This window comes from Quercus robur, chromosome 1 (assembly GCF_932294415.1).
Source record: "Quercus robur chromosome 1, dhQueRobu3.1, whole genome shotgun sequence".
NCBI lineage: Eukaryota > Viridiplantae > Streptophyta > Magnoliopsida > Fagales > Fagaceae > Quercus > Quercus robur.
This window is the reverse complement of record NC_065534.1, coordinates 5881355-5908458: the sequence shown is the minus strand read 5'-3', so window position 1 is coordinate 5908458 and position 27104 is coordinate 5881355. Positions and strand designations below refer to the sequence as shown.

Sequence of the window (27104 nt, the reverse complement as noted above, 5' to 3'; positions counted from 1 at the left end):
TTCAAATGCTTAAGGTCGTTAAACCCAAACAGACAATGAAAAGAAGAAAAAAAAAATCCCAAACAAATAGATAAAGGATCTTTTTTGCCCACGAACTATTGATTCGGAGAACTTTAAGAATTCGAATGCCCTCTAGAGGAAATGGTCCACGTTTGCATGCATGAACCTAGTGGATCCAAATAATAGATTAATTTTTTTCCCTAAAGGGTGGGAATGATATCAATGATTGATTGCTCTTTGGATGTAAGGACATCATCACCATCTTTGAGATGGAATCATATTTTTCTGCCACCGTCATGTAACTAAAACCTACACAAATTAATTAGAATCATTGATTGTAAGATTAATTTCACATAAACAAGTCATTATCCCACCTATTAAGCTACATGCTTTAATCCATACATTTTATTTATGTTCATAATTTGAATAAATGACATTTTAATACTAGTAGACTTGAAAAGCAAAGTGCAAGCATGGCTTCTTAAGCATGTGGAAGCCAAATTGGAGTTTGCTTTAACTATAAAGTATTTGGTATATGGTGTTTCGGATGCGTATAAGTGAGACACCCACACATATGTGGGTGTCTAGCTTCTTACACACGAAACACTATATACTTTTTCTTTCTAACGAGTTGAACTCGATTAAGTTTACAAATGTGACTGTCGAGCTTTATATAGCCGAAACACTATATACTTTTTCTTTCTAACGAGTTGAACTCGATCAAGTTTACAAATGTGACTGTCGAGCTTTATATAGCCGAAACACCATATACTTTTTCTTTCTAACGAGTTGAGCTTTTAAGTTACTACTTTGTAAAGTGATCAAAATCAAATTCAACTAAGTGCTCATGTATCTCCTAAAGATTGCATACATTATAAGATGCAAGGGTAGGAAGTTAGGAACCCCACGTACACCTTTGAGATGCCAAAGTCATACCACCTTTTTTATGACACAATGTGTTGGGCAAGTGCTAGACAGGTAAACCTCGAGCGGAAAAGTGGTATAGTGGTGGTACTAATTAAGCACGCCTGACTCATAAGAAAAAACAACTAGGACCACATTTTTCAGTGGTCTTATCTGAAATCATTGAAAGGATGGGAATTGAAAAGACTTTATCGTGTGATTAAAGAGTCATCTGATTATTTATGGATGATACTTCTATATTGGTCCTGATTAATGATCAGAGATTGACAATTTATGTTATGATTAGGTGTTCATAAGAGTACAAATGTGCCTAAAGAAAAAGATAGTGAAAAAGCTTACTTGCCATGGCCATTATTTGACAGAAAGGGCCTTCTTTTTCTTTTTAAATTTTCTATATATATGTGTCAAAGTTTCATTTAAAAATAAATTTTAGATATTCATTTAAATTTAATATGGTAATGTAGGTTCCAATTAACTCAACTGATAAAATATATGATGGTTGAATAAGAGATAAACTCTCTCTCAAAAAAAAAAATTTAACATGGCAATTATCTACTAATAATGTTGAAAAGTCAATGAAAATAACAAGGAACAAAAGAGACCTGATGAAGGCACATAATGATTATTTTTATAATTGGTATGAAGAGTTACCAATGAAAATATACCTTTAAAAAGTGACTAATATTGAGACAAACACTTTAAAATGCTGTCATGGTTGTGACTAGCTGCTAGGGACAGAAACATATTGACATACCAAGCCTCACTAAATTTTAGAAATTATATCCCAAACTCATCCCTATTTATATTTGAAAAACCCAAACCCATCTCAAACTTGCCTATTATATTATACTATGAGTCCGATCAAACGAGTCAAATTAAGCCGGGGTTCACCTAAGATTGAAACATTTAAATTTTAAACTACTATTAATGAAATTTAAGTAGTATTAGTAAGCATATTTAATACTAAATAAAATAATAATCAAATAAAAACGGAGATGCACTTATATTTATTATAGAAATCCTAATTTTTTTATTATATAAAAAATAACTTTAATAATTTAATTGAGTATTAAGCTATATATATTATATAAAATTATATATATATATATATATATGAGTACACAACTCGCCATTAAGCAGTTTTTGTCCGCTTTGGGGAGCCAGTCCCTCACGGTTTTGTCCTCAGTCCTGAGTGTGGTCTTTTGGGATTTTCACCTTCTTTGAGGCTTGACACCTTTAGTCCCACATCGGTTAGAGAACCCTCCCACTCATGGTTTATAAGCTTCTGGAGCAACCATGAGTGTACTCACAATATATATATCATTTAAAAAGAAAACAAGAGAAAATCAGAAAATAAATATAATAACTTATTTTTTATAACATCATTTTCCCCCTCTAATATATAGTGAGTTTAATTATTTGGTTTCGTGCTTAAAAATAAATAAATAATTATCTCGTTCTGAGTCTTCTAACAAAGAAAAAGGAAATATGAATGACATAATGCAACCAAATTGAAACGAATATTTGTGTTGTTTTTATTTATTTTTAGTTCGATTTTTGTTTTGAAGCAAAAGATAGATGTTTTCATGTAATTAAAACAACACAAATATTACAAGTGCCCATTTCACATTTCCGCTACAATTTGTGCCTTTTTTTCTTCTTCATATTTTGAAGTAGTTTGGTTAACATGGGATTGTAAGACAATTGACAAAGAAAGAAAATTGGATTATATTTATTTTTAGAGTTTAACAGCTGCAATTGAAAGTGAAAATACTGGGACTTCTGTCTCTCCACTTTGCCTATGCTTTTCATATGGACCATGCCCTTCCATGTGCAAGGCTGCAGGGATTCAAAGGTGGAAAAAGTCAGAAATTTTACCCATCCTTTGCTAAGCTACAAAAATTATGGGAAAATATACTCTACATTGGGTATATGCTTTTCCTCTCTTACAGTAGGTAGTATATCTTCTCCAAAAGTTATAAATATCGCAATTATTTTAAAAAATAAAAGGTCAATAAGTGTGACGCAGCTTTAAAGAATACAACATATTTAATAACATATATAAAATTTGAGTACTACTACAACTATAAACTATTTTACAATATTTTTATAAATTATTGTTGTGACATTTTTATTTGTTGTTATTGGCTGTTATTTTTGGGCTTACCATTGATATCATTTTTTATTATTTATCAATAATTACTCATCACATCAATAATTTGTAAAAAATGTTGTAAAATAATTTATAACTCTAGTATTTCTCAAAAGATTTAATATTTTTAATGTATAATTTATTACCATTCGAAAATAGTTGTTTTTTTTTTTTTTTTGAGGGGTCGAAAATAGTTGTTTGTTTCTCTCAATACAAACATCATCGCCTCTCCTCATTCTCTCTCTTCCTTTTTATTATGATATAAAAAGGAAAAGTATTTGTCCCATTTGGAGAAGGTATCCATAATTCGGTTCTATCCCACCATTTTCTCATTGGAAAAGGTGCCTCTCAATTTAAATCGATTAATTGCATGATTCATATTAATATTACAATAAAAAGAAATATAGATTGTCACATTATTTTAAAATTTAAAATGATATGATAATAGGTATACTGTTAAATCTTGAAAATATATTTTGGCAATTAAATGGGGATAATTGTGTTTGGTTGAGATCATTATCACCAACAAAGGCAAGACGAAACCCATAACTTATGCTTTTTAAAAGTTTGGGGATTCTCTTATAGAAAAAAAGTTTGGGGATTCCCAAAGTGACACAAGATCTAACCTAACAGGACCTAAAGACCATTTTAACCAAAAGAGGTTGAACAAAAGGTCATGCAATGATTTGGTCAATTATCACATAGATCATCCATTGCCCATAAACAACAGGACAGTGGACACAACTTTTCCCATAATAAATTTTACAATTATTGAATATAGTGTACCATAAATGATGAACACAGCTAACACTTTTATGGAACTACTATTTTTTCCTACCTCTCACAATTGATCACTTCAATAATTTCAACATCAGTAATTCTTATATGTAGCATACATTACCGAATAAGTAATAAACATTCTTAATATTTTCACAACAAATATTAAGTAGCAAAATAAAAAAATGAATCTAGTGATGAACCCAAATTAAAACCAATAATAATTTGTTGTTTAGAATTTTTTTTATAGAAAAATTAATAATTTTTTGACAACTTTTTATCTTTTTCGTGAAAATAATGTCAAAACTTTCCTAAAATGATTTAAACTCCGTTTGATAACGGTATTTAAACAATGAAAATTATTATTTAAACACTACAACACATATTTCCACACTTTTTCACCACACAAAATTTTACAAAACTTAAACCCCGTTACTAAAAATCTCCTAAAAATCTCCTGGCTCTTATTTATCATTACCCTAAATACAAAAAAATCTGAGTTGCCAGCGGTTAAATTATGTACCGGGAATGTAACATAAGCCGTTAAGATTTTCAAATATTTAAAAAGCAGAGAGAGAAAGAGAGGAGTATATAATGACAAAGCCCTCCATAAACCCCAAAAAAAAAAAAAAAAAAAAGTCTTACAAACGCAGAATTCTCTCTCGCCGACTTTACCCCGCAAACCATCCCTCTGCCTCTGGTATTTTTCTCTCAAACCCTAATCCCTCTTTTTCTTAGCTCTTACACATATATATTTTCACCAAAAACCCTAATTGTCAAAAACCCTAGTCATCATCGTTAACATCGTAATCATAATCAATGAAAGCGACTTAATCCAATAGGCATTGACTGTGTCTTATTATCTCAATTTTCTGATTTTATTGTTTTAATAATATCTTTTTTGGGGTTTCTTGGTTAATCTTTGATACAATCAAAGCTTTGATTTTGATTTTTTTTTAGCTGTTTGTGGTTTGAGAGCTTATCATAAGGTTTGAATTTTTTGTTTATAGTGTTTATTTGAGGTTTTTTTTTTTTTTTTTTTTAAATTTAAATTTATTTATTTATTTTTTTTTTTTATGGTTGAGCTGTTTGTTTATATTGTTATTATTTTTTGTGGTTTGAGAGATTATTAGAAGGTTATAAGGTTTTTTTTTTTTGATTATTTGTTTGATATTGTGTTTTGCGATTTGAGCTGATGAATTTGGTGAAATTGTAACTCTAATCAATCATTGAATTAATACCGATTCATACATGGTAAATCACTTAATCGATAATTGGGCCAAAGAAAGAACTTTAAATTAATTAGTTTATTTTTGTCTCTATCAAGAATTTTTTTTAAAAAAAAAATTCAAAACTTGACTGCAATCGCAATTTTCTAAAAATTATTTCCATTGTAAAATAGTGTATTTCTACGTATACTGTTTCTATTCCTCAATTTAAACAAAATTAGAATTCTCTACGATGCCTTGGGATAAAATTTTTCAGGAACAAGCACTGGGACTTTGATTTGCTTGTTGAATTAGTCAACCGTTTATTTATTTATTTGTTGTTGAGCTGAGAAGAATATCAATGTGTAAATTAATGGGATCTATTTTTCTTTATATAGAAAAAAATGAATTTTTTAGGCTTTGGGAGTTATTTGGAATGTTTGTGGATCAATGTTGTTGTCTAATATCCTGCAATTTGATGATCATGACCTTGTGTGTTGGGACAGTGTAGTATTTGGTATTGTATATTGAGTATATTTTCTTTTTCATTTGTTGTTTAGGATTGAGTGACTTGAGTCGAGAATTATGGAGGTTAACGGGAAGGATGATCTTAATGTGCCACTATTGAAGTGTTCGGATGATTTTGTGGTTGATATCCCTCAACCAACTAATAGCAAAGAAAGGAAAATTAGGACAGTTAAGTTTAAAATAGGGGAGATCAAGTGTGCATCATGTTCAACAACTGTAGAATCTTTGCTGCAAAAGCTTGATGGGATTGAGAATGCTGTTGTTTCACCACTTCAAGGCCTTGCTGCCATCAATTATATTCCAGAGCTCATCAAGGTAAGTAATCTTTGTGAACTTACTGAAGAATTTATGTTCCAAAGCTCTGTTAAGTGTTTATCATCTCATAATGATTTTAAATCTAATTGAGTTTCACAACCTTGCTACATGTGCACAGACTCCTTCCATATATTTGTGTTTTTTGACAGCTGTAGTTAAATGTTTCAAGGTTTTTTTATTTATTTATTTATTTTTATTATTTAATTTAATTTATTTTCTATTAAATGATTTCTTGATCGTTCTGATGTAGAGAATAGTATATGAATATATGAACTTGATTTTGATGCTTGACTTATTATTTTAAGGGAATTTGAGATACCAAGTTCAGATTTCATTCCTCTTTTCTTCTACCAAAACATAAATCTGTTTTTAAACCATTTGGATGCTAAGGAGACTGGAGGAAAAGAAGAGGATACTTGAAATCTTAAAATGTAACAGCGTGAAATATACATCACTGTGTGCGTGTGGAGATATGTGACCTTGATTTTGCCTCTCTGTGATTGTATGTGTGTGTATGTGCATGCCTACAAATTGCCATTCAAGAAAATGTTAAACAAAAGGTGACCCTCCCCAAGATTTTAATTTTTTCTGAAAGAAACTGGTTCTTTGCTGAAGTAAATTTACTTGCAATTTTCAGGATGATGCAGAATTTATATTTATTTCACACAAGGAATGATTTTCTTCTGGTCCATATCTGGCTGCTTTAATCCTAATTTGTAACTCCTATATTTATTCTTAGAGGCTGGAAAACTTAATAACGTGATTTTTATTTAGGTAAAAAAAATCAAGGAAGCCATAGAAGAAGCAGGTTTTCCAGTTGATGAGTTTCCAGAACAAGACATATCAGTATGCAGACTTAGGATTAAAGGAATGGCATGCACTAGCTGCTCTGAGTCTATTGAACGTGCCCTTCAAATGATTGATGGAGTGAAAACAGCAGTGGTTGGTTTGGCCCTTGAAGAAGCAAAGGTCCACTTTGATCCTAACCTCACTGATACTGATTGCATCATTGAAGCAATTGAAGATGCAGGGTTTGGAGCCGAACTCATTAGCTCGGAAAATGATGCAAACAAAGTGCATTTGACAGTTGAAGGAGTTAATTCTCCAGAAGATTTGACCATTATTCGTTCCTCGCTTGAGTCAGTTGTAGGTGTGACTCATGTTGAAATGAACTTGGAAGAAAATAAGATTACTGTTGCCTATGACCCAGACCTCAATGGTCCAAGGTCTCTTATTAATTGCATTAAAGAAGCTGGAAATGGCTCCAAATCATATAATGCAAGCTTGTTTGTTGCTCCAATTCGAAGAGAAGCTGAGCAGCAGCAGGAAATTCGGATTTATAGGGACCAGTTTTTCTTGAGCTGCATATTTTCAGTTCCAGTATTTGTCTTCTCCATGTTACTCCCGATGCTTCCTCCTTACGGGAACTGGTTGGATTACAAGATTCACAACATGCTCACCATTGGGATACTTCTAAGGTGGATTCTTTGTACACCTGTGCAGTTCATCATTGGTCGAAGGTACACAACTAGTAGTTTTTACTAATAATATAGCCACAACTTGAGTATATCTGTTTCTAAGAATTATAAATAAGCAAATACCTTTCTGAGCCCAATAATTGTTTGGCTTTGGTTATCCTTGTCAGGTTTTATGTGGGATCATATTATGCTTTGAGACGAAAATCAGCTAACATGGATGTTCTAGTTGCTCTAGGCACCAATGCCGCATATTTTTACTCCATGTATATAGTGATAAAAGCATTGACTTCAGACAAATTTGAGGGGCAGGATTTCTTTGAAACAAGTGCCATGTTGATATCCTTCATTCTCTTAGGGAAATATCTGGAAGTTCTGGCTAAAGGAAAGACATCAGATGCTTTATCAAAGTTGACTGACCTTGCTCCTGATACAGCTCATCTGTTGACATTGGACAATGATGGAAATGTTGTCTCTGAGGAAGAAATTAGCACTCAGTTATTACAAAAAAATGACATAATTAAGATTGTTCCAGGTGCAAAAGTTCCTGTTGATGGCATTGTTATCGATGGGCAAAGCCATGTTAATGAAAGCATGATTACAGGAGAGGCAATACCCATAGCTAAAGGACCTGGTGACAAGGTACTGTGTCTTCTTCTTTGTTGATGTGTAACATTTGAATGTATTCTAAATTGTACTAATGCCTTGACCAGGTTATTGGTGGCACTATGAATGAGAATGGATGCTTACTGGTTAAGGCCACTCATGTTGGGTCAGAGACTGCACTTTCCCAAATTGTTCAACTTGTTGAAGCAGCACAGCTTGCCAGAGCTCCTGTTCAGAAACTAGCAGACAAGATATCGAGGTTTTTTGTTCCTACAGTGAGTTTTTCTCCCTTGGATTTCTGATATGTAATATGCTATTTTAAAGAGTTTTTCTGTTGAAAGTCACAGTTTTCATGTCTTTACTCCTCTCCCCCCCCCCCCCCCCCTCTGCCCCCCACCAAAAAAAAAAAATACTTGTTTTATTTTCTTTGTTAGGGCCAAGAAATTACATTTATCGTTTATAAAAACAAGCAGACTTTTTGCTTGATTCCCGCTTACTTAAGGGTGGAAGATGTCAGTTGTCCTAGACTGGACAAGCATGTAGAGATCTTTGTGGGACTGAAGAGGGGGCCATCATTGTGGGGAGGGTAAAGAGCTTCCACACTGGTACTTGCACCTGGTTGTACCAAAAACAATGAATACTGACTACTTTGTCATCGACTACTAAATACCCTTGAGGACTGAAAAGATTATTTCATCTTATTTTTGTTAAAGGACCTTGTATAACTTCTAACTTCCTGTGGAGACTGATTTTTAAAGAAAGTTACCAACTCCATTTTTCCAAAGCATCTGTGAGTGGTGTGTGCCAGAAAAACATGACAGACCTAGTGCTTCTGCAAAATACTGTCAGTGAGAAACTGTGTTTTAGGAACTAAGATGTAATTGGATGGCAAGAAAGTACCCTGACTTAGCAACAAATGAAGGGGAGCTTTTTGAGCTTTCTCCGCCAGTGGCTTATGTAGTGGTTGGCCTTAGAAAACTAGCTAAACTTTGCTTTCCTCCATGTTCCCCTATTAAATGAAGTGGAGAGTCTTCACTTAGTAGGCATTCCATAAGCGACTCTTCAAGTCTACTTCTCTCTAGAAGACTGAGTTTATGGATGCATATTATGGAAAGTGAACCAGTTTTCCATAAGACATAGAAATTGGATACACACACAGCTTGGTAAATTGACTAATTTCACTGCTTGATTTGCTTTTGAAACCTTCTGGAGACACTGGTTCCCTTGGTTTCCTGTAAATTGACTATTGTTCATTGGAAAAGTAATTTATTTTTTTCACCCCATATCAGGTCGTTGCTGCAGCATTTTTAACATGGCTGGGATGGTTTATCACCGGACAAGCTGGTGTTTATCCTGAATATTGGATACCAGAAGCAACTAATAAATTTGAGCTCGCCCTGCAGTTTGGTATTTCAGTGCTAGTGGTTGCCTGCCCGTGTGCTCTGGGACTAGCAACCCCTACAGCGGTCATGGTTGCCACAGGGAAGGGTGCTTCACAAGGTGTGCTTATCAAGGGAGGAAATGCACTTGAAAAGGCTCATAAGGTAAATCCACTTTTGTCTAGTAGACAACTAAATCTGTTTAACAGTATTGGTTTTATTTTACAGGTTGTTTTTTCTAATGTGTGAAATCCCTTAACTTAGTCTTGTTCCTGCTAGCCTGGCTATCCACAAAGTATGCCGTTCCAATTTTTAGTAGTAAAAGCTATGTTTGACAAATCGTACCTGAAAATTCAGAGTACCATCAGTTTTGTATCACGGGATCAATGCTCGATGCCAAATTCTGTAAATCTCCCAAGGCTGGGAGCTGTTTCTCGCTCATTTGTATTAATGGAGGTTGCTTGCCTAGAGTTTGTCTGGTTATCATATCACCAAATGTTCCACTAACATAGCCTATTGATATTCAAGTGTTTGATAAATTATATCCTTCATCTAGTGATATTTTTAACCTCCCCTCCTTTGGAAAATGGTCATTTCCTTCTGTTCTTTTTTAAAATTTTATTTATTTTAAACTTTGTTACAATTTGAGCCATAGTCTTGCAAGTTGAATTTCAATTTATGTCACTTTTTGCTTTGGAGTAGAAAGGATTTTTTAACACTTTTAAAAAAAAGAATTTTTGAACCTGCCATTTGTGTTTCCTTGGTTGATAATGCAGGTGAAAACAGTTGTTTTTGATAAAACAGGGACACTGACAGTTGGAAAACCAGAAGTAGTCAGTGCAGTGCCCTTTTCCGGTTACTCCATGGAGGAGTTTTGTGATTTGGCTACCGCTGCAGAGGTTGGTGTCTAAATTTTGATATGAAATTCAGATTGTCATATACATTTTTTGAAAGATCTTTTGTAGTACAACAGCAAGGCCTGTATTGTATGCATAGAACTTGGCCTGATTTCTATTTGATAAGTAAATTAGACATATAAATAGAATGATTTCTTGAACTTATTTTCCACATTTGTTAGGTAAACAGTGAGCATCCTTTGGCAAAAGCTGTGGTGGAACATGCTAAGAGATACCGTCAAAAGATTGGGTCCCACACAAAGCATTTCACAGAGGTGAAGGACTTTGAGGTGCACACAGGAGCGGGCATTAGTGGCAAAGTCGGTGATGCAACAGTTTTGGTAGGGAACAAGAGGCTGATGCGAGCTTGTAAAGTCCCAATTGGTCCTGAGGTTGATGATTATATTTCAAAAAATGAGCAACTCGCTCGAACATGCATGTTAGTGGCCATTGATGGGAAGGTTGCTGGAGCTTTTGCTGTAACTGATCCAGTGAAGCCAGAGGCTAAGCTTGTCATCTCTTACCTCCGCTCAATGAGCATCTCAAGTGTCATGGTGACCGGTGATAACTTGGCTACTGCAACTGCCATTGCTAATGAGGTTGGCATTGACAAGGTGTTTGCTGAGACTGATCCACTGGGAAAAGCTGACAAGATCAAAGAATTGCAGGTAAGCTAATTTGGCCTATTTACCATGTTGACACAGTGCAGTATGGTATATAAATCTCTTTTGAAAGGTAGTTGTCAATGAGTAATTGGTAAGGTGACAGTATAATTGGGAAATGATTATGATGGCTGAATAAGTATTGAAATAAGGGAAAAAAGTTTCATCAATTCATCAACAAAAAAAAAAAAGGGAAAAAGAAAAGACAGCTGCTCCTGAAAGAAAAATATATTAAGTTTTTAATTCCTCAGCATGCCATGCGTGCAATTGGACCTTTATAATCTTTGAACAAAGAGTCCTGTTACCTCATCATGTTATTTTCACCATTTTGGATTGTGTACAAGTATTATTTCAATATATATATATATATATAGAGAGAGAGAGAGAGAGAGAGAGAGAGGAAACACACCAATAATCACTGTCCAAAATTCTAATAATTTGGTTACTTGGTTCTAGGAACCTGAGTGGAAATCTGACCCCCAGGGTACCAAAAAGGCATCTTTCCATTTCTTTTTGCATATAGTATCATTTGAGCTGGTTAGTGGAAGGTTATATAGAGGGGAATTTTCTTGTGGATTGGGAAATTACACAGGCATTCAATAGCCTTGAACCTATGATCTTACTCTCTATCCCCTTTTTTATTGGTGGAGGGAGTGCTTTCCAGTTAGAGATCTTTGCTAATACAACTAACTGGAATTAAAAATTATTACAAATTTCTAGATGTGGCTTTTAAGCTTTCCATGATAATTAATGTGATTCATTGCATTTTGCATAATATTTGAACTCCATCAGTTTTGTTTTCAGCATTTTGTGAGCCTGCTCTGTTTTGTTTTTCTCACTTGCACATTATCTTACTCAGCTTTAGATAAATATGACTAGCTGCTCTACAGATGTAGCTTTGTGCAGCCTTCCCAAGCTTTATATTCATCGGCAATAGTTTTGTAGCCATACAAACCAATAAGTTTTGGATCCATATATCATAATTTAACTTTGATGATAATTATGTTTAAATTTTATTCTGATAATTGTGGTAGCATTTATTGTTCATTTAGAAAAAGATCTTGATGACACTTAGTGGGGCATGCAAAATTTAAACGCCTTACTTCTATTGCTTGTGCTTGGAGCCCCCATCTTCTAAAGCACAGTTCGAAAACTTATTAATAGGTTCCAGCAAATTTATCAGTTTAAAATTACAAAATTTGTACATAGGTTTTAAAAGTATTACAAATCAAAAGAATTATAATATTTGGGACCGATTTTCAGATTAGTGGACTACCAACCAAAGTTAGTTCTTCTGGTGTCCAAGTGGTTCATAGACTTTTAATACAATTTTTTTTGAACTGATTGAATGGTGATGAATTGGATGTGATCTGATTGCTATTGAACTGTGATCTCATTAATCTATTTACTTGCGTCCTATTTTAATTTTGGTCTTATTTGACTTGTTCAACTGATGTTGGATGCAGATGAAAGGAATGGCTGTGGCAATGGTTGGAGATGGAATAAATGACTCACCAGCTTTAGCTGCAGCAGATGTTGGCATGGCAATTGGTGCTGGCACTGATGTAGCTATAGAAGCAGCCGATATAGTTCTTATCAAGAGTAACTTGGAAGATGTGGTTACAGCCATTGATCTCTCTAGAAAGACTATGTCCCGAATTCGGCTTAACTACGTTTGGGCCCTTGGCTACAACATCCTTGGCATGCCAATTGCTGCTGGAATTTTGTTCCCCTTCACTGGAATTCGCTTACCACCTTGGCTTGCAGGTGCTTGCATGGCTGCTTCATCCATTAGTGTGGTTTGTTCTTCCCTATTATTGCAGTCTTATAAGAAGCCTTTGCATGCTAGAATGCCATAGGAGCCATGCCTATCGTTGCTTGGTTGAAGCTGTAGTACTACAAAGCCATGCCTAATAGTTTCATTGATTGACTTACAATAAAAAATCAATTCTTAACTAAAGATAGATTGCTGCAGTGGGGTTGTAATCGTGATGTATAATGTAATTTCTGGGATCATTAGAGGGTAAATATCATCTGTAATATTAGCACAGCTTTTTCTAATTGAATTGGGTAGAGCTTATAACTTTTATGCTCAATAATCAGGCAGATTGATTCATAGGATTCAGAACTAGTAGACTGTGATCCAGGGCAATGTCATGTGGGAGGTCCCCTCCTCTTCCCCCCAACCCCACTAAAAGAGAAAGAATTGGCCTCTCTGAAAAAGAATGAGGTGGCCTTCACTTCTCTCCTTCTGATGGCATATCAATTTGGGGTTGTTCCTGTGTTCCCATTCTCTTTCTAGTTTTTCAGTCTGGCTGAAAACTCTCTTTTATAATCTCTTTTCATCCCCCTCTTTGACCATCAAAAAGTTACCTCTCACCCTCTTTGGTTGTTTATATGCAACTGAAATGCATAAAATTGTAGAAGTTGTAATTTGGTGGACTTGTAGTATAAATAATGAAATGCTTTTCGAGGAGCTTTGGGTTTTACTGTGCAGTATGAATAATGAATCTAACATTTGGTTGACTGGTTATGTGTCACAGTCTGTAGTCTCTCCACCAACAATGGATATGCAAATTTCTCCACAGATCATACCTAATTTCTTCACATCACACATATTTTAAAAGAAGACTTTGCATATCTTGCAATTGTAGTGTGGGTATGATCTGTGAAGAAACTAGGGTCACAAAAATCTTGCATTATCATTGATGAAGCTTGGGATGAGTTGAAAGCAAGGAAATGGAAATTATGTTGAGGAATGTTGATAAACGTGGTTTCAATAGAGAGGTTTTTTTAATTTTTTTATGTCAAAGATACTACTGCATTAACTATAAAAGAGTATGCATTTAGAATAAGGATACGATGGAGCTAGTAAGATGTGGAGTGAATAGAATGGACTACAACTTTACAAGCTTTATTTCTTAAAGATTTCCAATATGCATATTATGTGCAATACTTGGTTTACAGATTATAGTTAGATGTAGTTAAAGTAATGCAATTCAAAATATAACTGCTTTTTAATGAAATAGAGATCGAAAAAAGAACAAAATAGATTGGTATTTTGCATCAAGCTTGAGATGTTTGGCGGGAATCTCATTATCAATATGTTTGTCATGTGATATGAATGTTTGATGCAACTCTATTAGTTTTTAACATTGTCTCAAATGAGAAATCCAATTATTCTTAATGTGGTGATGCTGACACAGTTTGCCATTATCATTATTTTTGGTTCTTGTAAATGTAACTCAAAATATAATTGCTTTTAATAAAATTGAGATTAGAAAATGAGCAAACTAGTTTTGTAGCTGGAGATGCTCGGTGGGAATCTTATTTTTCAATATGTTTGCTTTTGATAATTGATAAAAATGTTTGATGCAATTTTTTTTGTTATTAACACTCTCTCAAATGAGAGTCAATTGTTCTCAGCCTGGTGATGTTAAAGCAGCTTACCTAGAATTAACATCATTTAATTTTGTTTTGATATATTTAATGAAAAAAGATTATGGCAATTACTAATATTCTTTGCCAAGATTTGCATGAACATTCTTAAGACATTAGAGCTATGCGTTTCTATATTGAGTAGAAATTACCCTGAAGGTATAGCTTGTTTGTAGGGAAGAGCAGCAAGACATGCCATGAGAATGTCCTTGTCTCTTTTGTCATGTTCTCTTCTTAGACTATGGGTCTGTTTGGATACCGTTTATTTTGCTGAAATTAAAAAACTTATTACTAAAAGTACTGTAGATAAAGGTAAAAGTTAATTGAAATAGTATAACGAGGTCTATAAATAGTACCAAAAAGTGTAGTGGGGTCCATGAATAATAGCAAAAATAAGCTGAATAGTAAAATAATTTTAATTTTTCATTGGTATCCAAACACATACATATAAATCGACTAATTGTTAGTACACACATTATTGCAAACACAGTAAGCACAAATTATTTTTTGAACTGAAATCTTAGGCCATGTTTGGTAAACTATCTAAATAAAATATTTTCAATTTTTAAACAACATTACACACATTTTCACATATTTTTTTACCCACACGTATTTCAAAAAACTACAAATAATATTATTCAAACTTCTCTACCAAACAGGCCTTAGATTTTTTTTTTTTTTTTTTTTGGTGGTAATTATTTATGCAAGGACTAAAACCCCTGAATTGAAGGTCACAAAACTTGACCGGGTACCACTTGGACTAGCAGGCCTGGTGGTAAACAGGCCTTAGACTTTAAAACACGATTTTAGTTCAACGTAATTTGTCAGACGTAGTGTGGGTTTGGATTCAGTGTTTTCGCTGAATCCTGCGTCACGTTTTCCTTTTTCTTTTTTTTTTGCTTTCACGCGTTTAAGGGAGCAAAATTTACTGTTCATGAGACAAATTTTACTGTTCACGCACTGTTCTGTCATTGTTCATGTATTGTTCATCACTGTAGCAGCACTGTTTATACATTAAAAAATATTAAAAATGGGTTCTACGGCACTATTCACACATTTAAAAATTATTTTGTTACAGTATTTTCAGTTTTCAGTTTTCAGTTTCAGCAACAATGAGTTCAATCCAAACGGACCTGTAACGTGTATGATTCACACCACTCATATGTAATAACGTGTTTTTTATTTTTTTTACGGGGGTAATAATGGAGTCTTTTGGGTTAATATTGAAATCTAAACTTAATTTGCGTTATAGGTACTGTTTGAACTTAATTGGGGAATTGAGAAAAGAGAAAGAATTTCAGCAATAGTGTTGCCGAAATTCAACAAAAATAGGAGAGAGAAAGAGAAAAAGTGGGAGAGAGAAAGAAGAGGAATTTCGGCAACGCTGTTACCGAAATTCCTCTGCCCAAATTCCTGCCCGGTCTTGTGTAAAAAAGTAATTGCGGCAATGCCATTGTAGAAATAGGGAAAAAAAAAGAAATTTTTTTTTTTGGTAATTGTGGCAATGGCATTGTCGAAAATGGGGGAAAAAATTGAATGGAATTATGGCAATGTCATTGCCGAAAATGAGAGGAAAAAAAAATGTTGTTATCGAAATCTAGGAAGAAATTTTAAAAAAAGTGTTATGTTCACAATATTTTTATAATACTTTCACAACAAATCAAGGTGATTAGTTATTATTAGTTCAAATTTGATTTTAACAATGAGATTACTTTTTTAATCTAATAATAACAACCTGCCACTTAAAATTTGTTGTAAAAATATTGTAAAAATTGTGTGTACCTATCATTTCTTAAAAAAAAAAAAAAAAAAATTTGTGGCAATGGGATTGCTGAAATAGGTGTAGAAAATTTTCACCTATTTCGGCAATGCCATTGCCGAAAATGAGAAAGAGAAAAAAAAAAAAAAAAAGAAGGAGAAGAATTGTGGCAATGGGATTGCCGAATTTCCCATTGCCACAATTCTTCACCTTTTTTCTTTTTCTTTCTTTTTTTTTTTTTTTTTTTTTTTTTTTTTTTCCACATTTTCGGCAATGGGATTGCCGAAATAGGTGAAAATTTTCTACACCTACTTCGGCAATCCCATTGCCACAATTTTTTTTTTTTTTTTTTTTAAGAAATGCGTAGGGATTGCCGAATGTGTTGTGGCAATGGGATTGCCAAATTTGGAATCCTCTGCCCATTAATGTATTGTTGTTTTTCAGATTTTGCAATATTAACCCAAAAGACTCGTAATAACGTGTTATTGTTTTTGTTTTTTTGGGTTAAATGCGTAGCTAGCCACTGTTCTTGGAGTGTCCCCTTTTGTCATCTTCTGTTCTTGGAATGTATGTAGGCAATGTTGTAAGGCATGTGTAAGGCCATGCATTGGTCAAATACCATCCCCTCTATTGGGGGAACTGTCCCTATCCCCCATTCCCCACCCTAATACCATCCCCTCTATTGCTACTGTGTTGTCCTCCCAGGGGATGATGGGACAGTTCCTTGCCTGTTTTCATTCGTTTAATTGTGTTGTCAGAGAAAAGAGGTTGTACCCTTCACACTTATTTTATGATTTTCTTTAGAATTTGAAAATGTGTTATTTTGAGTATGTAAAATGCTAAATACATTACATGATAGTATTTTATAAATTTTGTTTACTATAGCATTTTCTATCCATTAAATGACAATAAAAACTTTTTAAAATTGTAAGGCAAATTAGTGTTGGCATAGTCCATTATAAAAGTGTTTTAAATTTGGGTTATCTGCTTTGTATTTTTATAAAGGGTGTAAAAAGGATTTAAGGGTGAAGCTATTGTTTAATGTGCAAGATTGTAGAGCTGGCTCACATGAAACATAAATTCATGCAAAGTGTTTTGTCAGTCCTTCACCTGTCCCTTGCTCGGGCAAAACCATTTATGAAAGGTTACAAATTAGTTCCTTTTAGGGTAGATTTTGCGGCTACCTCAACCCTAATCTTTTTCACATATAAAAGTGAAATTTTAACCCTAACTTTCAAAGAGAAAAATGATGGCAAAATAGAGAGAAAACAATGAGAGAGATTCCAATTGTCCTTCCAATGTCTCCATTGAATATTTGATCCAACAATCATTGATCATCCATATATGAGTGAGTTCAACTATTATCACTGAAGACACAAAGATGTCCTCAGCTACGTGAATTGACAAGAATATTGTTGTATGAGTATAGGCTGTATCACAACAACCTTTTATAATGAACCACCTTTGTAGACAAAATAGGTATATAAATTATAAATAGTTATAGACATAGGCCATTGTTCAATATCTATTATAAATGATAAAATTCTTTCCAAAGACCAATAAAGATCAGACACGTTGTCTTTAATCCTTATGTGAGGTAAGTGTGTTACCGGAAAAACTAATAATTAACACCTTGTTTTTTTATCCTTAATTAAGAAAAAGCCTAATAATACATTTTTGTTTTGTTTTGAGAGATTACAAATAATATACATAATAATAATAATTTCTCCTAAATAATGGAGATAAATAAATAGTTTTGGAGACAGGTTATTATTCAATATTCCTAATAGGGGACAATATTCTTCCCAATAGAGATAGAACACCTTGCTTGACACATACAGTCTCTATAGTCTATAGCCTATTGGGTAAAACTAAGGAAAAAAATGTAAGGCCGTAATATTATTAACTTTTCAGTGTCGAGGAATCTGAATTAGTGCACAGTGTTTGTGACAAAGACACCTATCACCGACGAACAGTGCCTCAACACGTTGCATAACACCGTGTTCCACACTTCCATCAAACCAAGTTTCGACGCATCCACAAACTCCCAAAGCTTCCAACTCTCTCTCTCTCTAAACTCATTTCACTGTTCAGTCAAAACCCTCTCTCTCTGTGTGATTAAACTGCCCTTTGTGGATCATCAAAAGGTAGGCTTTAAAAAGCCCAAGCTGTTATTTATTTATTTGTTTTAAATTTTTTTGTTATCTGGGAAATTCTAGGTTCAATAACTTGGTATTTCCTTGTGTAAATATGCTTAAATAAATGTAGTATTTTGGAGAGAGAGAGAAGTTTGAATCTTGTTTGGTGTATATATATGGTTTCCAGAGTTTTTTAGCTTATGACTAATATGAAATATAGATGGAGGAGGCATGGAGTTGTTGTAAGAGAGTCTAATCTTTTCTGGATTTTGTGGAATTTTTGTCACTTTTTCTGATGACCCTTTTGTTTGATTGGTAATATAATGGAAGGAAAATAGGATTTGGGTTTGTAATTTTTTTTAATGATATTTTGGTTGCTTTGTTGCTGATGATGGAAAAGTAAACTCATTCAAGTTAAGTAGTTGTGTACGGCTTGGTGCAGTTTGGTTCTTTGTTTTCTTGATTGTAAAAATTCAAAATTTTAGTTTGTTTTCTATTCCTACTTTCTGTGAGCATTGAGAAAGAGGTTTAAGGTTTTGGGGTTAAGTTTGGGAAAAATGGACAGTTCAGGTTTGGGAGGTGGGTTTTTGTCTGGTCCGAATGGGGCAATATTAGACCTTGAATCGTCAATTCATAGACACCCACAGACCCAATTGGGTCATCCTTTGTTAAGACATCAAAATCACGTGAATGTGATGAGTGGCCTTGAATGTGACCACCACCCCATTGGACTTATGGAAGAGAAAAGCTCAATTTTGAAAGGTATTTCGATGAATTTTAGCAAAGGGAAGGCAGTTGCCCCCATTAATATCTCCAGTTGTAACAATATGAGTGAAGAAGATGAGCCGAGTTTTGCGGAAGATGGGAATGGTGATAATGATGGGGGGAAACGGGGGTCACCATGGCAGCGAATGAAATGGACAGATAATGTGGTTAGGCTTCTTATAGCTGTAGTTGCTTGTGTGGGTGATGATGGTACACTTGAGGGTGGTGAGGGGCATAAGAGGAAATCGGGGAGTTTACAGAAGAAGGGTAAGTGGAAAACAGTATCAAAGATAATGATAAGCAAGGGTTGTCATGTTTCCCCACAGCAGTGTGAGGACAAGTTTAATGACTTGAACAAGAGATACAAGAGGTTGAATGATATTCTTGGTAGGGGAACTAGCTGTAGAGTGGTGGAGAACCCTGCTCTTATGGATTCCATGCCTCATCTCACAGCAAAGGCGAAGGAAGATGTTAGAAAGATATTGAGCTCAAAGCACTTGTTTTATAAAGAAATGTGTGCATACCATAATGGGCAGAGGATTCCAAATTGCCAGGATCTTGATCTACAAGGCCATTCCCAGCCTCTTGGGAGTTGCTCAAAAGACAATAATGGGTCAGACAAGGAAGAAGCTGAGGAAAATAATGACAGTGATGATGATGAAATGGATAATGAAGATGATATTAATGCTGAAGGAGATGGGGAGAGGATGGGAGAATTCAGTGGGAGGGCAAAGGTGAGTGAAGAGGAGTGCCATTTCTGGTCACAATCTGTTGAGCTTGATAGTTTTGAAGCTGAAATGGCTGGGATTTTCCAAGACCCTACAAAGTCATTATGGGAGCGAAGAGAGTGGATTAAGAGACAGATGTTACAACTTCAAGAACAAAAAGTCAGCTTCCAGGCTCAAGCTCTTGAGCTTGAGAAACAGCATTTTAAGTGGCTTAGATACTGCAGCAAGAAAGACTGGGAGTTGGAAAGGATGAGGCTGGAGAATGATAGAATGAAACTAGAGAATGAGCGCATGGTATTGCTACTGAGGGAGAAGGAGCTGGAGATAGATTTCAGGAGATCAGAAGCATCCATAGACCCTACTTCTGTTGGCATTGACAGACTGCAAGGAAGAGATCAGATTGACTTGGGCAGGCATGAATAGCTTTTTGCAAAAGGGCTACAAATCATAAATGACTTCCTTCTAAAGCCTTCTGCAACAGAACTTTCACAACTTAATGCATCATAAGCAAACTAACCTTATGAGATACTTGTATTGCTTTAGATAAATTTTAGAAATTATTGATATTATCTTTTATGTTGGCCTTTTTGATGTAAAGTTGAAATGCAAGTCAGGTAGCCTTTTTTCACATAAATTTCTCTTGTTATTCAGAACATGTAATTGCATGTGATTTAAAGTGATAATATTATTTAGTCTTCTGGCTTATGATTTTCTGTGACGCTTTATTTACATCATAACAAAGGACACTTTGATTCTGTTATTGAATGTGAATGAAGCAGCGCCCCCCCCCCCCCCCCCCCCCCCCCCCCCCTCAAAAATTAGAAATTAAGCTTCTATAGTTCCCGTTCCCCCTGCCACTGGAGCTCCTTGTTTTATCTTCAAGTAGTTCCCATGTTTATTGTTCATCTTAGTATTTGGCATGCTCTAGATCTACTACTATTGCATTCTCTGTATCAAGTTAGTTTGAGTTTTTGTTGATAGTAGAAGTTGCAATTTTTGTTGATAGTAGAAGTTTCCTGTAATGAGCTTGTATCTAATACATTAATTCTTGGACTAATTATTGTCATGGCAAATTAGCCATTTATGTTTGCATTTAAAATTTCCACACTTTTCTCCTATAATTCATCGGCAATTATATTTTCTATTACATTTGTTTGTGTTTCTTTCCTCTTTCTTTAATTTAACATTTTCATTTTCCTACCACATTTTTCAGCTGTATGCATTTTTTTAATGCAAACTGTTTTTGCATGGGCAGCGTGTGACATCTTTTGAGTTTTTTGCATTACCATGAAGGATGTTATTGAACTGTAGTTTTTCATGCCAAATTGTTGCGTGAAGGATGTGACAATTTTTGAGTTTAAATTGTAGTTTGTGTTGCTAATTAGATGCTTTGCAGCTGCTTCTCGATATAAATGTAATAAACTTAGTTCATTTTTTGTTGGCCTCCTTTGTCTCATTGTGGGGGTAGTGTCAAAATATGTCACTTCATCTCCATTTTCCAAGACTCCAACCCCCTTCTTTCTTATGTGGCTGTATGAGTTCTATTGTTTTTTTCTTCAGTGTCGCTGCCCAGGATGTGGATTTGAAAGTATCTGCTCTAAAAAGATTCATCTTGATCCTGTTGACCTATTTACATTTTTCACACTGCTGCATACTTACATGCTTTAGTTTCTGTGAGTCTATGAAGGATCTCCCCAAAGTTGGTCTTCCTAGTTAGGTTATCAGCCAGTTTGTGATTTTTTAAAGTAAATTATAAGTCTGAGATGATGCCATAGATTTTATTTATAAACATGTTGGAGTTAAACATTGCACGTTTAATTAAGAAGCATGAGTTCCTCTTTAGTCATGCAAGCCCTAAATCCTTACGGTTTAAATTGATCTCACAAGCTTTAGGGGATGTTTGGTTTGCTATGATGTGCCATTAATGTGATGCACATTACGATGATGTGACATCAAGGTTTTTTGTTTATTTTATTTTTTTTAACATTACCATAATTTAAAATTACAAAATATATTAAATCATCTTCAATTCATCACCTTCTTAAATAATGTAATATTGTATTTTTGTATGGATAAAGTTTAGTTACAAAATTGATTGTAGCTTAAGGTTACAAGGCCGGCTTAATATCAATTTTTTTTTTTTTAAATACTAAGCATTTTTAACACATACACAGGGGGAGAAGGTTTTTTTAAAGAAACTTACAGTGGTGTATATCCAAAAGGGTCTAACTCCTGGATACACAGTACAAGCTTTAAACCTCTTTAACTCATACTCATTTTCCAATGTGAGAATAATTCACTGTATTTTTTTTGTTGTTGTTGAGAATACTAAGTATTTTTAACACATACACATGGGAAGAGAGGAATAAGGTTTTTTAAAGAAACTTACAATGGTGTATGTTCAAAAAGGCCTAACTCTTAGATACATATTACTACATAATTTGAAAATCTAACCATTAGATTATACGTTCTTTACATTTTTAATATACATGTCAAATTTTGTGCCAATCGGATATTATTTACTATATGATTTATAAGATTATATTTTATGCATAATTTTAAACTACATAAACTTGCAATTTTAACAATTTATCGATGACATAGCTATTGATCCTTAATTTTCTATAAATTTTGTAAGTATAAAAGATATAGGAAGAAAATGTAATCTATTGGTAGATTTGTCAAAATTTACCTCCAATAAAAAGAAATAAAGGTTGTAGCTTTATGTTACAATTAATTTTGTAGTTAAATTTTATCCTTCTTGTATTGAGATTATATTAATTTAAGATTATAATAACGCCATAATGTTACGCCATAATGTTACGTTATTTTTTTATTTATTTTTTTTTCTTTAAAAAAAAAAAATAACGTAACATTGTGGCGTAATATAATATTATGATGAATCAAACACCCCCTTAAAGGTGTAGTTCACACTTCATACACGTTTCATATAGATATATAAGGTTTTGCTAGGTATTTGGCATGGGGCATGCTTACTATTTGTCTCCAACTCAACTTGTGAAACCAAAAATGATTTTTTGTTGGTTGAATTTTGTAATCAATATATTTATATGTATAATAATAGGTGAAATTAAGATAAATTCAAATTAGAATTCCAAATTAGAGTTTTAATTTTGCGCCATATGTCCTAAATTGTTTATTATTAAAAAGTTTTATTTCTTAATTTTAGAATCAAATGTGAGACCACATTATAAATATTCATCCAAATGAGTTATTAAGTACAAAAACCAAAGAGTCTAGAATAAATTAATCGTAAAAAAAAGTGATTCACAATAATTTTTTAAAAATATGGACAATTTACATTTTATACCTAATAATATCCTTACAAATTTTTTTAAAGAGTTAATAAAAAAAAAAAATGACTACCAATAGTGTAGGGGTACAATTTGGTAGCCAAATCCTTATTGTTGCAAGTCTTGGTCCAAAAAGCTCAACACAATGAATTCTTATAGAGTATGGATTGAAGAACTAGGTTTAAGTAAGTTAAACGGAATATTGCATGGGGTAAAGGAACACATGAACAAGAACAAAAGTCATTGTATTGAAAGATCACCCGAAATGATAGGGCTTTAAACTTGATTTATGGATACAGGTTAGTGCAGTAGGATTCCTTTGCATGTTACCGTATTTCCCTCACCCTTTTTTTTTTGTCCCCCTCTTATGGGGGCTTTTACACATTATATAGACATTTTCCTGTCATCTAGGCTTTACACTTGTCGACCATCCAAACCTCCACTTGAGCATTTGTCCCATCAGACACTTCTTTCAGCTCTTTGTGAGTTACGGTAATCAAGACAGCACTGTTCAGGGGTCTTCTCCACATTAATGTGGCCAGGAGAGTAGCTGTAGTGCATTCAATGTGACGGTAGCAGCTTTTGTTTAGATATTTTGTGTTTCCTTCATTTTCACGTACTTAGGGGATGGGCTTTAGTGCCTGGGGTGTCCTTTCGCTTCAAATTTTCAGTGTCCGAGGAGAAATTCCTCCTTGGACCTGTTTTCTTTGTTTCCAACGATGTTTAACGTGAGTTGCTTAAACCACGTTAACTCTTTGGATGGGCTGTATCCTCGGACGGGTTCAAGACCCAACCTGTTATTTTGGGCCATAGTCCTCACAAATAGTATTTAAATTATATATATAGGAATTATATTATGCATCTTATTGTATATCTTTAAGTGTATCCATGCATATGCATGTGGTTACAAGCTAGTCTATATATATAATAATAGGGAAAGTAGAGAGAAAATTCAATTAGATTTCAAATTGGGATTCAATTGGAGTCTAATTTTGCGAAACGTGTCCCATCTAATCTAAGTTTTTAAATTTTTGTGCCAAGTGAGTTAATTTAATGTAAAAATTGGATTTCAATTAGAGTTTAATTTTGCGACATGTATCTCATCTAATCTAAGTTTTTTAATTTTTGTACCAAATGAGTTAGTTAGTATAAAAAACAAGGAGTCCAATATAAGTAAACTATAAAAAACATCATTTTTAATGATTTTATATTTATGAGTCTTTTTTTTGTAGACCTAAAACAATTCAAGTATATAAGTCATATATATATATATATATATATTAATAAGTAAAACTGATAGAAAATCCAATTAGATTTTAAATTGGAATTTAATTAGAATCTAATTTTGCGTCACAAGTTCCATTTAATAAAAAATTTAAATTTTTTGAACCAAGTTAGTTAATTTAGTGTAAAAATTAGATTTCAATTAGAGTTTAATTTTACAACACGTGTGCTATCTAATCAATTTTTTTTTTTTTTTTTTTTAATTTTTGTGCCAAATGAGTTCATTTAGAGTAGAAAACAAGGAGTCCAATATAAATAAATCATAATAAACATAATCATATATCTAACACTATATATAAAATTAGGGGAAGAGTGAGTTTGAATGATTTTATATTTATGAGCCTTTTTTTTTATAACTAAAAAAAATCCATTTGGAACAAAAATTATATATATATATATATATAATAAGTGAAGATGAGAGAAACTCAAATTAGAATTCCTAATTAGTGTTTTATTTTTGCGTATGTTTCTTAAATTATTTATTCTTAAAGAGTTTTATTTTTTAATTTTAAAATCAAATGTAGGACCACATTATAAATATTCATCCAAGTGAGTTATTAAGTATAAAAACCAAAGAGTCTAGAATAAATGAATCGTAATTTTTTTTTTTATAAAAAAAGTTCTTTATAATAATTTTAAAAAATTGACAATTTACATTTTATATTTAATAATATCCTTACAAATTTTTTTAAAGAGTTAACAAAATATAAAAATGACTATTAATAGTATTGAAATTATATATGTGGGGCCAGAGAGTTTATGGTCCCGGCCCACTTTCCATTGGGGTCCAAGGCCCGCGTCGAGGAGAGTAGTTGCCGAGGACAAGCAGCAAAAATCCAAATGGCCTAAAGGTGCAGCCGAGGATGACCCTGTCCTCGGCATCCTGAGGCCTAAAAGGGAAGAACGACGCGTCATCAAAGGCAGCATCCAACGCACTCCCAGAAGAAAAGGCAAGTAAAATGAGACTCGCACGGGGGTACAGTGTGGGAGTGGTTCAAGGAAAAAACGTCACCTCCACATTGAATGCACCAACAAACGTCCTGGCCACATTGATGGAAAAAGACCCCTGAACAGTGTGTCTTCGGTTATTGCAACTAACAGAAAGTGGGGGGAGGCGGCTGATGGGATAGACACTCGAGTAGTTACCTGCCTGGTCGACAGATGGAAAGTCAGGATCAACTGAGAAGGGTTATATAATGTAGGGATTCATGCGCCAAAAAAGGAACCCAAAAAAAGAAAAAGAGGGATAATAAGAACATGAAGCTCAATGGACAAGGTCCATGGAAAAACTTAATTCACCTCTGTGCGTCCATTATGAACACCGCGACTAATCACTGTCCGATGACCAAGGCTTAGCCTTTCAGCTCACGCTCTACAAATTTTATTGTTTGGGCCTTTAACGTACGAACCTAATAACAGTTTGGGGTCGTTACAAATTGAGTCCTTACAATATATATAGGAATTATGTTATGTATTTTATTGTACATCTTTAAGTGTATCCATGCATATGCATGGGGTTACAAGTTAGTTATTATATATAAAAGCAGAGACCTCATATGGGAGTACATGAGGTCTTGCCATGTGGCGCTCTAATTTTGTATTTGGTTTTTTTAACCTCTTTTTATTAAGTCTTTTTTACTGTTATCCAAATGATCATAGTAACTTCTTTTTATTGATATATAAAATATGGGCTACCTTTTAAAAATAAACTAAACCTTATGAAAAGCCCAAGCTCAATTATTACGTTACATATTATGACCCAGGTCTAATTCTTTCTACATATAGATCAAAGTCAAAACTCTTACCCGCTTACAAACTCTCTTCCACCTTTCCCATGTGTAAATGATACTTCTAGAAAATCTCATGCTCATGAAAGCATGTCTATGCAATTTATGTAGGTAAATTTTCTTTGTCATCAACAAATGCAACAAAAATATATATAAATCTTGAGATTCTTGAGATTGATGAAATAATTGACAGATGCATATTTTTAAAATTTTTAATAACAAAGAAATTTGATAAATAACATATACTATCTCACAAAATACCATTTACATAATATTTTCTTTAAAAAAAAATTCAACGACAAGAATGGTAAAAAACATGAATCTTTACAAGAAAGATAAAACAATACATGCAAAAAAAATTTCATAGGAGGATTTATCTTTAAAGAATATGAAGATAATAGAAGAGAACAAATGCATTGAATGGGATCCTATGAAACAGGTTTATTAATCATTTCAAATTATACTCATCATTTACATGTAAAAATAATAAGACATCATACTACTTACATTAAAAAAAATTCATATTGACTTCAAAATTCATTGCAGGATGAGAATTGCTATGGTATTACAACAAAAAACATTGATACAACGATGTTTTGGTATTACATTTCATGCGTTCTTTATGGAAGGGATGTCAAACCACAATCAAGATCATTTTGGTGTGCAAAATCTGAAAAAAAAAAAATATATATATATATATATACCTATCCCAAGGTTAAAGGCACCCACATTAACTACATACTCTCTAAATATTTATAACATATTCATCTTACTATAAGTACTATATATACAATTGCAAACTACTTCAGATACATGATTCAAGATGAAGTTTTCAATATAGCTAACAAAACAACTTTTGTAATATTGATGTTGAGAAAATTCTAAATAAACCTTCAAGAAATCTTATTGAAAAACAAGATGAGGTATAGTTTATTTAAATTATTGCAAAACTTTTGATAATAATATATA

General features: G+C 33.3%; 2 protein-coding genes across 3 annotated transcripts; both read left to right on the top strand.

The window, feature by feature from the left end:
- Nucleotides 1–4427: 4427 nt before the first annotated feature.
- LOC126717778 (copper-transporting ATPase HMA4-like) lies at nucleotides 4428–13411 on the top strand. Of its 2 annotated transcripts, none has more exons than XM_050419671.1 (9): nucleotides 4428–4553; nucleotides 5622–5904; nucleotides 6679–7424; nucleotides 7550–8021; nucleotides 8093–8260; nucleotides 9275–9529; nucleotides 10141–10263; nucleotides 10443–10928; nucleotides 12389–13411. In XM_050419671.1, the coding sequence occupies exons 2-9, from the start codon at nucleotides 5647–5649 to the stop codon at nucleotides 12779–12781; spliced, it is 2901 nt and encodes a 966-aa protein (XP_050275628.1). In that variant the 5' UTR covers nucleotides 4428–4553; nucleotides 5622–5646; the 3' UTR covers nucleotides 12782–13411. The 2 variants fall into 2 exon arrangements, with proteins under 2 accessions (XP_050275628.1, XP_050275637.1); XM_050419680.1 differs by lacking the exon at nucleotides 4428–4553 and adding an exon at nucleotides 4593–4695.
- Nucleotides 13412–18084: 4673 nt separating this feature from the next.
- Nucleotides 18085–20455, top strand: LOC126717768 (uncharacterized). The gene has a single exon (XM_050419659.1). It carries the CDS (start codon nucleotides 18815–18817, stop codon nucleotides 20171–20173), a length of 1359 nt encoding a protein of 452 aa, XP_050275616.1. The 5' UTR covers nucleotides 18085–18814; the 3' UTR covers nucleotides 20174–20455.
- The last annotated feature ends 6649 nt before the right edge of the window (nucleotides 20456–27104 follow it).

Excerpts from the sequence above, each read along its gene's own strand:
- LOC126717778 (XM_050419671.1), top strand. The coding sequence starts at position 5,647 with ATGGAGGTTAACGGGAAGGATGATCTTAATGTGCCACTATTGAAGTGT. Across the intron at positions 5,905-6,678 it reads ATATTCCAGAGCTCATCAAG|GTAAAAAAAATCAAGGAAGC; the intron begins GTAAGTAATCTT and ends ATTTTTATTTAG. Across the intron at positions 10,929-12,388 it reads ACAAGATCAAAGAATTGCAG|ATGAAAGGAATGGCTGTGGC; the intron begins GTAAGCTAATTT and ends TGTTGGATGCAG.
- LOC126717768 (XM_050419659.1), top strand. The coding sequence starts at position 18,815 with ATGGACAGTTCAGGTTTGGGAGGTGGGTTTTTGTCTGGTCCGAATGGG.